Consider the following 13,507-nt stretch of genomic DNA (forward strand, 5'->3'; position numbering starts at 1 on the left):
AACTATAAGTTGCTTTTATCTAGAGTTGTAATATGTTCGTTAGTTTTTGGTAGTCATTTTAATTTTTGATTAGTTAAAATTTTGTTATCTATTTATTCAACGAAATTCATTTTAAGTTTATTATAGCAAAATACAAGAGTCAAAATTTTAATGCTCAAAAGTTTAAAAATAATAAATTTTTGATCCATGCTCTTAAGATAAATATTAGCAAAGTTTTATTCATCACATTTATTTTCAAGCAGCTTTTAGTGGTCCTAAATGTCATGCGTTTGTTGTATAAACTATTACGTATAAAAACAGAAATAAAAATGAAATGAAATTATTTTGACAAATACATTTTTCAAAAAAAATAATAATAATAATAAATCCACAATCAATAAACCTATTAAGTAAGTATTGAGCCCTAGAGAAAGACTCGTGCCTGAGTTCATCTTCTTCGCACTAAACATTCTTTTTTCTGGAATGTAACCAGTTTAAAATAATTTTTAAAAAAAAGTCATTACTTCCACTTGAAGGGTTGAAAATAAAGCACGAAAATGAATAAAACTAGCCAAAATGAATATTTAAACTATTGATTTCGTTTATATGTATACAATTTTCAAAATCTTGATTACTTCTTGCAACAAACCTCATGTTAAAAATTATTTTCAAACCTTTTCAAGGAAAGGAAGTATCGTTGCTTCTGTATCAATACAATAAAAATTACAAAAATCAATACAATACAATAATGTTAAATATGTTACAATTACAATAAAGTTAAAATTATAAATATTGTCAAATAAGAAAAAAGAGAGGCAAGTTAATAAATGTATGATTCACAGAAATTTTATTGAGATGTAATGAAATAAGACCTTTGTAGAAAATGCATTTATCAACACGACAAACATATTCAAAGTTGTAATAAAAGCTAAATTTATAATTTTTCCAACAATTTAAAAATATTTATTTATTAGTGAGACAGGAAAGTAATGTCATTTCGGTGCATTAAATATCCGTTAGTCTTAAAAACCAATTCATTTTTTTCCGATTCATTCCGATTCATTTTCAATCCGGTATTTAAAGGTTGTTGCCAACGAGGGTGAATACATTATTGGTTAGAAATAAAATCTTCATAGCAAATATCAAATGCACCAAAACGACATTAATTTCGGGTCCCTCTAATATTAAAGCAAACCGTTTTCAAATTAAATTTTCAAAATAATGTATTTTAAATATAGCACCTCCAAGATGGAAAGTGGAACCTGTTGACCAGTTTGTGCCAGTAGGTGGAACCGTAACCTTAGACTGTACTGCTGATGGGAGACCCGAACCTAGAGTGATATGGAAAAAAATGGACGGTATGCCTTCATTGTTATTATTACCCAACATAATTGTTTTATTTTTCATAATGCTCTTTTTTCCGATTTTTGGTTTTTTGCATTTAAATCTCACGTGATTGACTTATTTTGCTTTTTTAAAAGTTTTTTGAAAATTTTACTCGTTGAATAATAGCTCAAATCTACTTAAACAAAAAAAAGAAGTTAACATCATCAACTTTACTAATTAAAACATTATTTTAAAACTAGTACACGTTGGGCATATTCCTTCTGTCATCAAAAAGTGAACCAAATCAAGAAGAACAACGCTATTGAAATAAGGAAGATGGGCTTTAAGGCCCAGTATTTCAAATTGAACGAAAGTGAAGTACCCCACTATTCATTTAAAGCGTCTAGTTGATCAGAGATTCTGAATTTGAAATGATGGTTTCAGCTGCAAAACCACAAGAACCTATGAGAAACATAACTTACAATCTACTCTATAAAAAATTCCGGGTCAAACTACGGCCCTTTCTAGTGATATTTATTGCAATATCATTAAATCACAATTACTTGCTTCTGTAATAATTGAATTTGCTTTCATTTTTTTTGTGAAACTTTTAGATGCATGTTAAATTTTCAAGATTTTATTAATAATAAAACAAGTTGTCTTTATCATTGCAGTAGGATATCCAATCAATCAGTATTAAAATAGGTTATTTGAATCAGTAAAATTCTTATATCTCTTCCATAAAATTCAGCGAGCTGGATTTATAAGCAAAATAAAAAGTATAAAATAAGCATTCAATAAGTTTTCTTGGGCAAAATATTGTTTTTACTGTACGGTTATTTTCCGATGAATGATTTTATGAGAAATACAAATGGGGCGGCAAAAGAAGTTCTGAAATAAATTGAATTCTTTAAATCTATTATATCGATGAAGGAGCAATCCTTGGAAACGATATTTTGTTTTCATTTATTACAAAACAAGATTAATAATTCTATATATTTTAAAATTAATTTGCTTGAAACTTTATTCATAAAAATTTAACTTACAATTTAATATTAATAAAACAAGAGAATAGAGTCTTGGAATTATTTAGAACATAAAAAATAAGTTTGAAGAAATACATTTTCTTATTATGTTTTCATATTTATGATCAAGAAATTCATAATTGGTAATGTATTTATGTAAATTATATAGCATACTATATTTGAACTTAGTAATAAGTTTTAAATAAATTTTGCCTAATATTTCACCAAAATTTCATAAAACCTTTCAATAGAATTACACAACACTTAATACATTTTTTAGAATTTGTTGAGTAATTTTCAGCATTTAAAGATTAAAACTAAATTCATATTTTTATTTTTATTAAAATATCAAATGTTATAACTCAAAATCGAAGCGTTCAAGGGGAATGCATTTTCAAAATCCTTAAGAAAATATCATCTTATTTTTTAAAGAAATGTAAAATAAACAGCAGGATTTTCCTTAACAATTAAACTGCAATTGTTATGCATACAAAATATTTTTACTGATTTTAACTATTAGAATATACGTTTTTCTTCAATATATTAAAGCATTTAATTAAGTAATGAAATATAGAAATTACTGTGAAATATTTGCAATAAAATCTAATTTTAAATGCGCCTCAATTAATGTGGAAACGTCCTGTATTTATTGGTAAATAAACCTTCAGCAAACATCTGTCTTCGTGGAGGAGTCTGAAGATTTAAAATCTTGTGATTTTCAAATCAACAGCATATTTCTAGTAAAATTTACGGCATTTCGTATACTGTTAGAAATTTCTCGGAAAAAATGGTTAAATAACAATTTATTGAATGGTTATTTTACCATATTTAATCAAAACTGTCAAATAACCATAAATAAAATGGTAATCAAACTGTTAAGTTCGAGAAAGACTGTTTATTAACTTCTTTCACTTAATACGGTTAAACAACCAGAATTTTATCGCACCAGCTAGAACCACCTAATGAAGCTACTTAGTTCTTTGCAACTGCGTACATATCATAGTCGAGCGGGCTTATCTGTCCTAGTGTTGACACCACAATATTTCCTCCCTTGCCTTCAACACATGAAGAATTTCCAGTGTCCGGCACTCTCCAATGACCATTACCTTACGAAAAGCCAAGTTCCTATGTCTAGTAAAATAATAAATTTTTATTACGTTTTTGAATAATGCTAGTTGTAAATGAGTAAAAAACGGTCTAGTTTTGTATTCATGGTTTTATAACCATCCTTCTTGAAAATTATTTCAAAACCATAAGAGAAAAAAATGTTCTTTACCGTAGACTTTACGGTTAATCGGATGTACAGACAGCTCCCAATTATTTTACCATAATTTTTGAAAGAAAATTTTAACAGTGTAATGGCCGCCGTAATGATATTTGATATACTATAGTTTTAATAGTAATAATTGCAATAAAACAGCAGAATCCTACTGAATAAATAAATATTATTGCAAAATTGGACGCGGAACTGTAAAAATGGATTTTATGGTAAAACCTCTCTATACCGCAATTCAGTCCGGAATTTTCAACAGTATACTTCAAAAGAAAATATTTTTTTACTATTTTGCTTGATATTTTCCCCTGCACGAGAAAAAATACATTAAGAATAAAACATATACGTAAATGATGTTTTGTCATCCTGTAATTTTATGTAACAGGCAGATTGTGATAACCCTTGCAATCAACTATCAAACAGTCTACTCTAGTTAGTACTTAAAAAATAAATTAATGGTTAATATATCTCATTCTTTCACTGAATGTGTACAGACAAATTCACTGCATCTATCTCACTTTTGCAGACGACCGAGGAGATTACCGTACAGTCATCAGTGGATCCCATATTCAGACATTGGTTAATGGCTCACTAGTAATCAGAGATATTGAGCAAGATGATGATGGCCGGTACATGTGTGAAGCAAGTAATGGAGTTGGAACGCCTTTAAGCACTGTTGTTAAACTAACTGTTCATGGTGAGTTAGTATCAATATCTATGAGAATTTTAGCTTTGTTGATTTCAATATATTTTATATATATTGAAACAAAACAAAGCATAATTATATTTTTAACAATTTTTACCCAAGTTGCATTGGTGTAATGCACCAGAGCCAAATTTAATATTTAACTATACATTACTTAAAAATTCAATATTGTTATTCAGTATTCTCATATGGAAGCTTACAAAAAATTAAGAAACATATGATTGATAAAAACTACGTAGAAAAAGTAATGCTGGTAAAATTACCATATTGTAAGGATATTTCTGGTTGAAAAAATCGAAATTCTAATAATAAAAGCCAAAATATTCGAGATTTAAATCGTTCATATAGTAGTTTTTCAGTTCATATAGATAATGGTTTACCAAAAAATCTGGTTCTCAAAATCTACTTATACAGACATTATTCTACATATTTAGTAGAAAAAATACAAAACTGAAAAGTAAACTTAACCGAATAAATGAATTTTATGCAAAATTCTAAGGTATCATGATAAAAATACCAAACTTTACCGCATTCACCAAATTGTATTACATGTTATAAAAGCGATACTTTATCGATTTAGCGAAATCTTAACTAAAGCGTTTCGGTAAAAATTAGGGAGCTTTTTGGTTTTCTTATAGAACCAGAAAAGCAGAAAATTTTACAATATTCTGTTAGCTTTGACAGTACATTTTTACAGTACATTTTAGTGTTTGTCCCTTGTTTCATAATAACGCGTTTATGATAGGAAAAGACGTTCGCGATGCATTGATGAAGTTTTTGCCATGCTATGACAAACCCTCATATTGGCCCAATATACTTACAAATTAATAAAAGGGTTTATAAAATTTATTAATATAACTCTAATTACAGTGGTTACAGTGTTTTATTAAATTATTTTGAAAACCTGGCATTAATTCTTTAATATGCCACAATTTCATATAAAAAATTGAACAAGACATACCCGCTGTAAGAAGCACGTATCAATGATGTGCACAGGCAGGAAACTTTTTATTAAACTGCATAAGAATGAGTGAATTTTTGCTTTCGATATTTTCTTGATTTCAAATAGAAACTTGATTATACAAGCTTTACGTATCACGAAATGTATTGATAATTTTTTGCATAGTTTGTATAATAATATAATAATTGACATATATATCTATATTTTTATTTATGACCTAATAATTAGTACGTTTAATAGCAAGTATAGAATGATGTTTACAGATGAGGGCATAGTCACCTGAGGATTTATCTCTAGAACAAGTAATATAATTTTTCCTAATGAATTATAAGTCATTGAGGAGAGTGGTCGAAAAGAAATAGTTAAAATTTGAAATTTTGAAATATAGAGTCCAGTGTCCATTTCTAATCAACAAAGATTTGAATATATATATATATATATATATATATATATATATATATATATATATATATATATATATATATATATATATATATATATATATATATATATATATATATATATATATACAGAGAGAGATACATATAATAATAATTTGAAATAACAACACTAACATCAGTTTTATTGAGTAATAAATTTCGTTTGAATTAAAAATTATAATTTTAATTCGCTATTAATTACAAATGTTTACATTAAGTTTCTTTAAATTTTTTATTGATATTTTGTTATAATTATTATTAAAAGTGTTACTCAAGTCATTAGTAGGAGAATAGTTCTACGTGAAAATGCATAATTACTTAAGATTATGCTTCACAAGGAGATAATTAACAAAAATGCAAATTAAGATCTCGCAACAAGGAATATTACATCATTTCCTCGTGCTACTCAACCTTATTACTTTATTTTTGTACGAAGCACAATTAAAACCTTAAGAATAAAAATGAATACTTTAACAAGCTATTGGAAACGAAAAACATTTTTGAACAAAATTAATAAACTTTTATTTTAGAGCAGCTGCTTAAAAATTTAATTAGGTCTCGTGGCACAATGTATGCTTCTTTTTTGACAGCTAAAGTGGAATATTACAATCAACAAAGGATATAATTTTAATTAAGTAAAATGCAGCGATAAATTTGATTTTATCTTTATTAATTCTTCAACGCTTTGTACTTTTTTTTTCAATTTTATCAAAGCACATTTAATTTTATTAGCAAAAGCATTCTTTTAAATGTCATAGGTTGTTGGCATAAAAAATATGCTTAATTGTGCTTTAATTTAAAATACGGTAGCTATAGTAAAATAACATTCATCAAATCTTAGTAGGTTGGAAAAAAAATTTATTTAGTGTTACGAATTTTTAATAAAATAAATTGCACAGTATGGTGTATCAATTACTTTATTTTAAGAAAAGAAAATCCTTGGAGATTTTTATAACTTTACGCAAATATGCATTTTTCTTTAATTTGCGGCTAATTTAAAACACTATGCATTCTGAACTGTGTATGTATTATATCAGAAATTAGGCAGACTGCAAAATAATGTTGACTCAGGGGATAGATCGCTTGACTCCCAATGAGATGGCCCAAGTTCGATCCCAACATTGGTTGGTCGATTTGTATTCGGCGCTCCTCGTCTCACACAAACTATAGTGCTGACATAAAATATTCTCAGAGGTAGATGGACAATGGGTAAAAATCTTCGTGTTATTGGGCTAATTTTGGTTTTCCTCCTCATACAACGCAAATGCGGGTTAGTTCTTAACGAAAAACCCTTAATGAGGGCTAGTTTGTCCCTAGTGTTTGATCCATGAGTTTTCCGGTTTTCTGGATTGGGTTCAGAACTACGAGATTATGGAGTTGAACATCAATAGTCGTAAAATCTGAATTGGGTCGGCCGTTCAATGCTGGTCATATAATAAAATAAATTAGGATACTGAGTATTTTCAAAAGAGTTCTGAAAAAGTGAACCGCTCTTTCTGGTGTATAGGAGGAGGCTCGCTTCCATCATGCTGAGCTAGTAACAAGATTCAAACCATTACATTTGGGTTACAAAACGATTCTCTAGATATCCAATTATATTTTATTCTGTATTGATCTATACTTTTTTATTTTAATAATTTTTAGAAGTTTTCATTATCAATGGGATAAATCATTTCCTTAGTTTATTAGTCTACTGGCTGAATACACGTTCACGTTCGTTATTTAAGTTTATCTGACATTACAAACGAAAAATTGTTAGATCCTGGACAACCAGTAAAAAAAACTCCTTTTTTATGAATAAGATCTATAAGCTAGCAAACAACACTGATGTTATCTTTAAAATATTTGGAGGAAAAAAAACAGAATTGACTGCAGTTTAATATATATGAATAGATATTCTAAGCCAATGAGAAAATTGTATTTTTCAAACGTCCCTCTGAATGATTTTTAGAATAGGTGGCTAAAATAACCCTTTTTTATCGCAATCGAAATTTCAGGGAATATAAATTCAAACTTTTCAATTTTTTTAACAAATGCATTGTTATTTTTACAAAAATGTGTAAGAAAACATTATTTTTATAGTTCCTGCTCATTTCAAACAGAAGTTTGTGGCTCAAACAGTAAGAACAGGAGAATCCGTCACTCTGAAGTGTGAAGCTTTTGGAGAAAAACCAATGACATACATGTGGTTAAAAGATAAGCAGCCTTTTGCTGGCTTAAGTCATCCAAGGTAAATCCAATTTTGTCAAACCCTTTAACCTCTTCTCTGTCTGCGTCGCATTTCATACGTTCGGAGTTTTTTTGTCTGTATGGGTTGGCTTCATGTGTCACGAGACGAAGACAAGAAATGCTTAATTGAAGTTAAATTCTTCGCTACTTACACGTCTCTTTGAATCCCGCATTATTTTTGCATTTTCGGAATATTGCTAAGGGATGGCTCAACTGGTTCCACTTTCTTTAAAATTTTCACAGTGGGATTTCTTGAATTGAAATCAAAATCATTTAGCATTTTCTGTAATTTCGCTTTCATTAGTGCTTCCGTTGCATGTCGAAATAGTTGGTCAAAACAGTTGTGTCTTCTGCGCACTGATGCCCAAGACTGATTGTAAAGTTTTTTTAACGGTGAGGGTGGAAATATGATTTTCTAAAATATTTTTTACCTAATTTAAATAATTATTTATGCAGATATTTATCTTAAACACCTTAAAGCAATAGAGTTAATAAGTATGTTATATTATGTTTTAATATGTTATGTGTTATTATGTGTTAATGTGTTATGTGTTTTAAGATAAAACTTGGGTGCATTGCAAGGAAAACTGGAGATCAGTGGATAGGACATCAATTATTTCACCACTAATAGGTCAAGCAAAAAACTGTTTGCTGATAAAAATATTTTGAATTTTCAAATTTATGGTAGAATATATATTAATTTCTAGCACTAAAAAAAATTTCATTTTCTTTTTCTGGACAGGAAATTCGAAAAAAAAATTCCACAGGAAAAGAGAGGCAGGAGAAACATGCTTAATAAATCATTGTTTGAACATCTAAAATTTAAAATTATATTACAGTGAAAGAAATTTCTTATGAACTACAATTTTAATAAAATTATTTTATGTCGGAATTTGTGCCATATCATCACTTAGTAAGAATTACTTAATATATCTGATGTGTTAATATATTGTAAGTTAAATTAAAAATTAATTATCTAATTTCATGATCACAATAGCATATTTATATAAATTACCAAAGAAGGAACACACGTACTTGCCTTGATACTGTATTTTATTTACCTTAATATTTGACGATAAATATTTTTAGCAAATTATCTTCATTGTCTCTTGCAAGTAAGAAAATAAAATAAGTCTTAGAATAATTCATTATTGAGGCATAGAAGCACGACATAAAACATGCAGATTTTTTCACTGTCACTCAATAGCTTCTGTCAAAAATAAAGTTATAAAAAATCAATTTCGCAATCAAAAAATATATAACACCATCATTATTCGAGAAATCAGTGATTTGTTATTAACGTTAATAGCTTTTAGTATCTAATATTTAAGTGTGTGCTTTTGAATTATTGCTATAAATTATTGATAACATAATTTTTTTATAAATCAATCATTAGTTTTGTTTAGTTATCCTCTACTTAAATATTGAACAGCTCTATACTTAATTTTGTCGAGTTTATTGTTCATCTTATTCATTTTTGTGACTAAATTACTTGTTTTGAAACATCATCGGAGATCATGTTTACAATAGCATTATACAAAATTTAAATGCATCGCGTTATACAAGAGATGAAACATTCCCTTAGAAAATTTAATCAAATGTAAATTCAAGAAATATTTATTAATAGAAAATACTAATTATGAAGCAGTTGTTACGATAAATTTTTGAACATATAATATCAAATATTCTTTATGATGAAAACATTAGAAATTAAATTATCCATTTAATTTCTAAACAAACACTGTAAGATAATATTATGTTTCTGTATTTAAAAAATAATATGATATCAAATAATCTAGTTTTATTAAGTAATACAAATTTTCTTGAATTCGCTGTAATAAAATTATAATTTCTTAATTACTTATATTTAATAATAATTTATATTTCTCAGTAGTTACAGCAAGCGAAATTAAATTAAATGTGATAATATCGTGTAATTTTAAGGTAGATTTCATTAATGTATTGCCATAATCAAATTTAATTCCCCTTTGTATAATCTTCCACTTATCAGACAATAACATTAGATTATATATCGAAAACATTTCTTGCGACACACTTAGTTAAACAATTCTAAATGGATGAGCCTTTGCCTTTATCGAATTACTAGTTAAACACGGTATTTGCAACACGCGACGGGGGAGATTGGGGGTTTTCGTTCTCATTAGAGGAGTAGATCTGAAATGCATTGTCGGATTCAATCTTCCGTACGTCACTCATTTGTCAAAATCAATGAGTGAACTACATATCAAATTAATTTTATCGCAACAAAATTTCAATTAAAATTGGCGATAATCAAATTAGATAAAATAAAGCTTTTAATTATGTTAAAATAAAGTGGCATTTTTACAATCTTGATATTAATTGGATCATATACAGAAAGAGATTTGTAGAATGAATAATAATTTTTAACATAAAAATATTTCTTAAAACTGTTATATGTTTTAAGTAAAGAAAATTTATTGTTATCGAAATAAATTTTTTTAAATGGCTATAAGGAAATTAGTCAATAAGTTTAAAATCTGGTGATAATTAAATTAGATAAAATGAAGGTTTCAATTATTGGAAAACAAAAATACATTGAAATTATTTTAATGGAATTACAACACACATAGAAACACATTTATAGGATAAATAATAATTAATGATTCAAAAATGATTTTTTAATTATTGTATGAGTTTTCGAATATAATGTTTTTCTGATTGAGTAACTAATTAAACACTTTATTTCTAACAGGCGTCGAGGGATTTTGAGGGTTTTGCTTAGTGTCGTATGCTTTGCTTTAAACTACTCGAAAACTGATATTTTGTTCGTAAAGTAGCACGTAAACAAGGAAAAAATACGTCAAAGATTTAAAATTTTTACTTTGATACAATACTGTTAAATAGAATAAAATATAAGAAACAAAAAAAATGACTAAAATTGGATAAAAATTTTATCAATGTTGGATTAAGAAACACGATATTTGCCTCACGAGGAACCGTAATTTTTCTCTTTTACACCAGGAATCAACAAATATGTAATAAAATTTTAAATTAATAAAAAAATCTTTGAGGACCACCTGTTATACCTAAAAACATTTTAAAAGGAGAAAAATGTCACAGTAGTTGCGTTAAATTACCTTATATAAAATACTAAGAAGAATATAAAATTTTAAGAACTTTACTTGGAAAAATATTTCCTATCCATTAGAAAGTTCAACAAAATATTTTTTATTGCATAACGCCTGAGCAAACACGCCTTTAATTAATAATAGTTAGTTTTAAGACTAACTCGCATTTTTTTTCATTCAACAAACAAAGTTCTGATTTAGGCAAAAAATTACAAAAACATTGACTTATCAAATATGCTAACAAAACTAATATTGCCTTGTAATAATAGACAAGAAATGACTTTTTTTATAAGGAAAAATGCTGATATTTGTTCATAAATGAAAATAAGGAAAATTTTAAAAGATAGAAAAAATTGTATTACAAAGTATAAACTGAATAAAATTTTTATTGAAGAAAAAATTGTTGTGCTGAAAATTATTTCGAAACGAAAAAACTCAATGAGTGCTAACGTAAAAATATCAAGCATGCAATGCAATGTGGGAAATTAAGATTGTAAAAAAAAATTGCAAATTCAAATATCACAAACATTTAAATCTTCACTAATAAGACATGTTTGAATATAAAGAAAAGCTATCTACGTCAAATTTATAAATGAAAAAAGTTTGTTTAACTATAATATAACTATATTTAAAAGGTAGTTATTTATTATATTTCTTTTCAATTTATATTTCAAAACGCTTTTGTTACTTTTGTTCCTTTTTTTTGCAATTATATTGTTTCATGGTTGAATAAAGATTATTACTATTTAATATATAAAAAGTTTTCGACTATAAATAATTTTTCATTAGTTTATTTTAAAAAATATAGCTTATTTTGTTAATAAAATAATTTTAATGTGAAATAAAAAAATATGTATTGTATATAAATTTAAAATCATTCTCTCATATACAGAAAATATTCAAATTTTTTGATAAATTTTTCTACCAAACTATTTTAGAATAAAATGAATAATATTATCTTCTTTTGTGCACCTTTGCGTAAATAAAATCAGCAAAAATAAATACACGAATAAAATTTCCGAAAGACCAAACAAAAATTCTAATCTAATTCCGGAAATGGATATCGACAAAAGATAAAAAGAGCCTCTATCCTAACTAAAAAAGGGCAAAAACTCAGAAAAAGTGAAGAAGAAAACAAAAATCTGAGAAAAAATAAAATCAAAGAAAACTCTTCCTTTTCCTGGCTTTGTTGGCTGTGTTTCTGAATCAGGTGATGTTGGATCTATATTGGCTATTTTCCACTCTTTATTCTCGCCAAACTCTCCCTCTGGAGCACTCTACTGAGATTGAACCGATCGTATCTGGACGAGAAGAGTCTAATTTTCCCTAAGAACAAAATCAGGGAAATATATAACAATAGCTTGGCAACTTCTTAGATTGTTTACATTTTAAAATGCAGAGTACGCTTAAAATGTTTCATGTGAATGAAACTAAAAGTGTTTAAATTTTAAAATAAGCGTGTTCATCAATTTACCGAGTAATACTGTGCGCATTCATCAATTACTGCCATTAGAATTTCTTCTATATATATATATATATATATATATATATATATATATATATATATATATATATAACTTATTAACTGCTCATAAGCTGTAAGGACATAGAATTCATAAAATAAGAAAAAAAATGCAAAGAAAACAAGGAAACGGGGAATAAAAAATTCAAGGAAGCAGAAATGCAAGCCAGATTCAAGAAAATTTGGAAATAATCCATACAAAGCATAATATCAGTACAGTTGTATTGATATATATTTGTTTTGGTCATATTAATACAATATTAGAAAGCACTGTAGTTAGCGGATGCAATCATGTAGGCTGACGACGAGATTATATATTCCCTTCAACATTTTTCTTTAAAACATTTCTAGTTTTTTCTAACTTCTTTGCTAATGTTAACAAACTCTTTGAAATTATAGTCAAAATTTTATCCTTAATTGAAGAGCAATCAAAGATAGTATTTAGTCACATTTAAAAGAAATACAAAATATTGAATTTAAAAGCATATAATAGACATCTGTATGCATAATACTTTTTTATGTACAGAATTATTAAAAAAATGCTTTTTATAGATTTTGCTTGCTTTCAGTATAAATTTAGAAAATAATAATTTTGTCCATTTATTTTCTACAATTGCATTATTATGAGAACTAAACATCGAAGTGGATTTCATATGCAGAAGATTACCACATTTAGTTTTAAATTTAAATATTTTAGAGAAGCCTTCTGTGTTGGAAATATACTGTGTCAAAAAACTTGTGAACACTGAATAAAACTTATATTTCGAACTAAATCGTGTTGCATGAAAATTTAAATTCATTTTGTTACGCATTATGATAAAAATATTGTTTTTTTTTAGCATTCATATCTATCAAGCAACTTCACAACGATAGTAAAGCAATAATCTTTCCTTAAGTTATAAAGTAACAGAACATCCTTTTTTACAGATGTTTATT

General features: G+C 26.8%; 1 protein-coding gene across 1 annotated transcript in view; it reads left to right on the forward strand.

Moving 5' to 3' along the window:
- LOC107452989 (cell adhesion molecule Dscam1) overlaps window positions 1-13,507 on the forward strand; it is a 270,828-nt gene that overhangs the window by 183,258 nt on the left and 74,063 nt on the right. Inside the window, exons 12-14 of the mRNA XM_016069635.4 lie at window positions 1,218-1,337; window positions 4,130-4,300; window positions 7,793-7,940. Coding sequence (XP_015925121.2) covers window positions 1,218-1,337; window positions 4,130-4,300; window positions 7,793-7,940 — 439 coding nt within the window. The remainder of the gene's footprint in view (window positions 1-1,217; window positions 1,338-4,129; window positions 4,301-7,792; window positions 7,941-13,507) is intronic.

The sequence above is a fragment of the Parasteatoda tepidariorum genome, chromosome 10 (assembly GCF_982258835.1).
Source record: "Parasteatoda tepidariorum strain Cologne lab strain chromosome 10, Ptep-v5.0, whole genome shotgun sequence".
NCBI lineage: Eukaryota > Metazoa > Arthropoda > Arachnida > Araneae > Theridiidae > Parasteatoda > Parasteatoda tepidariorum.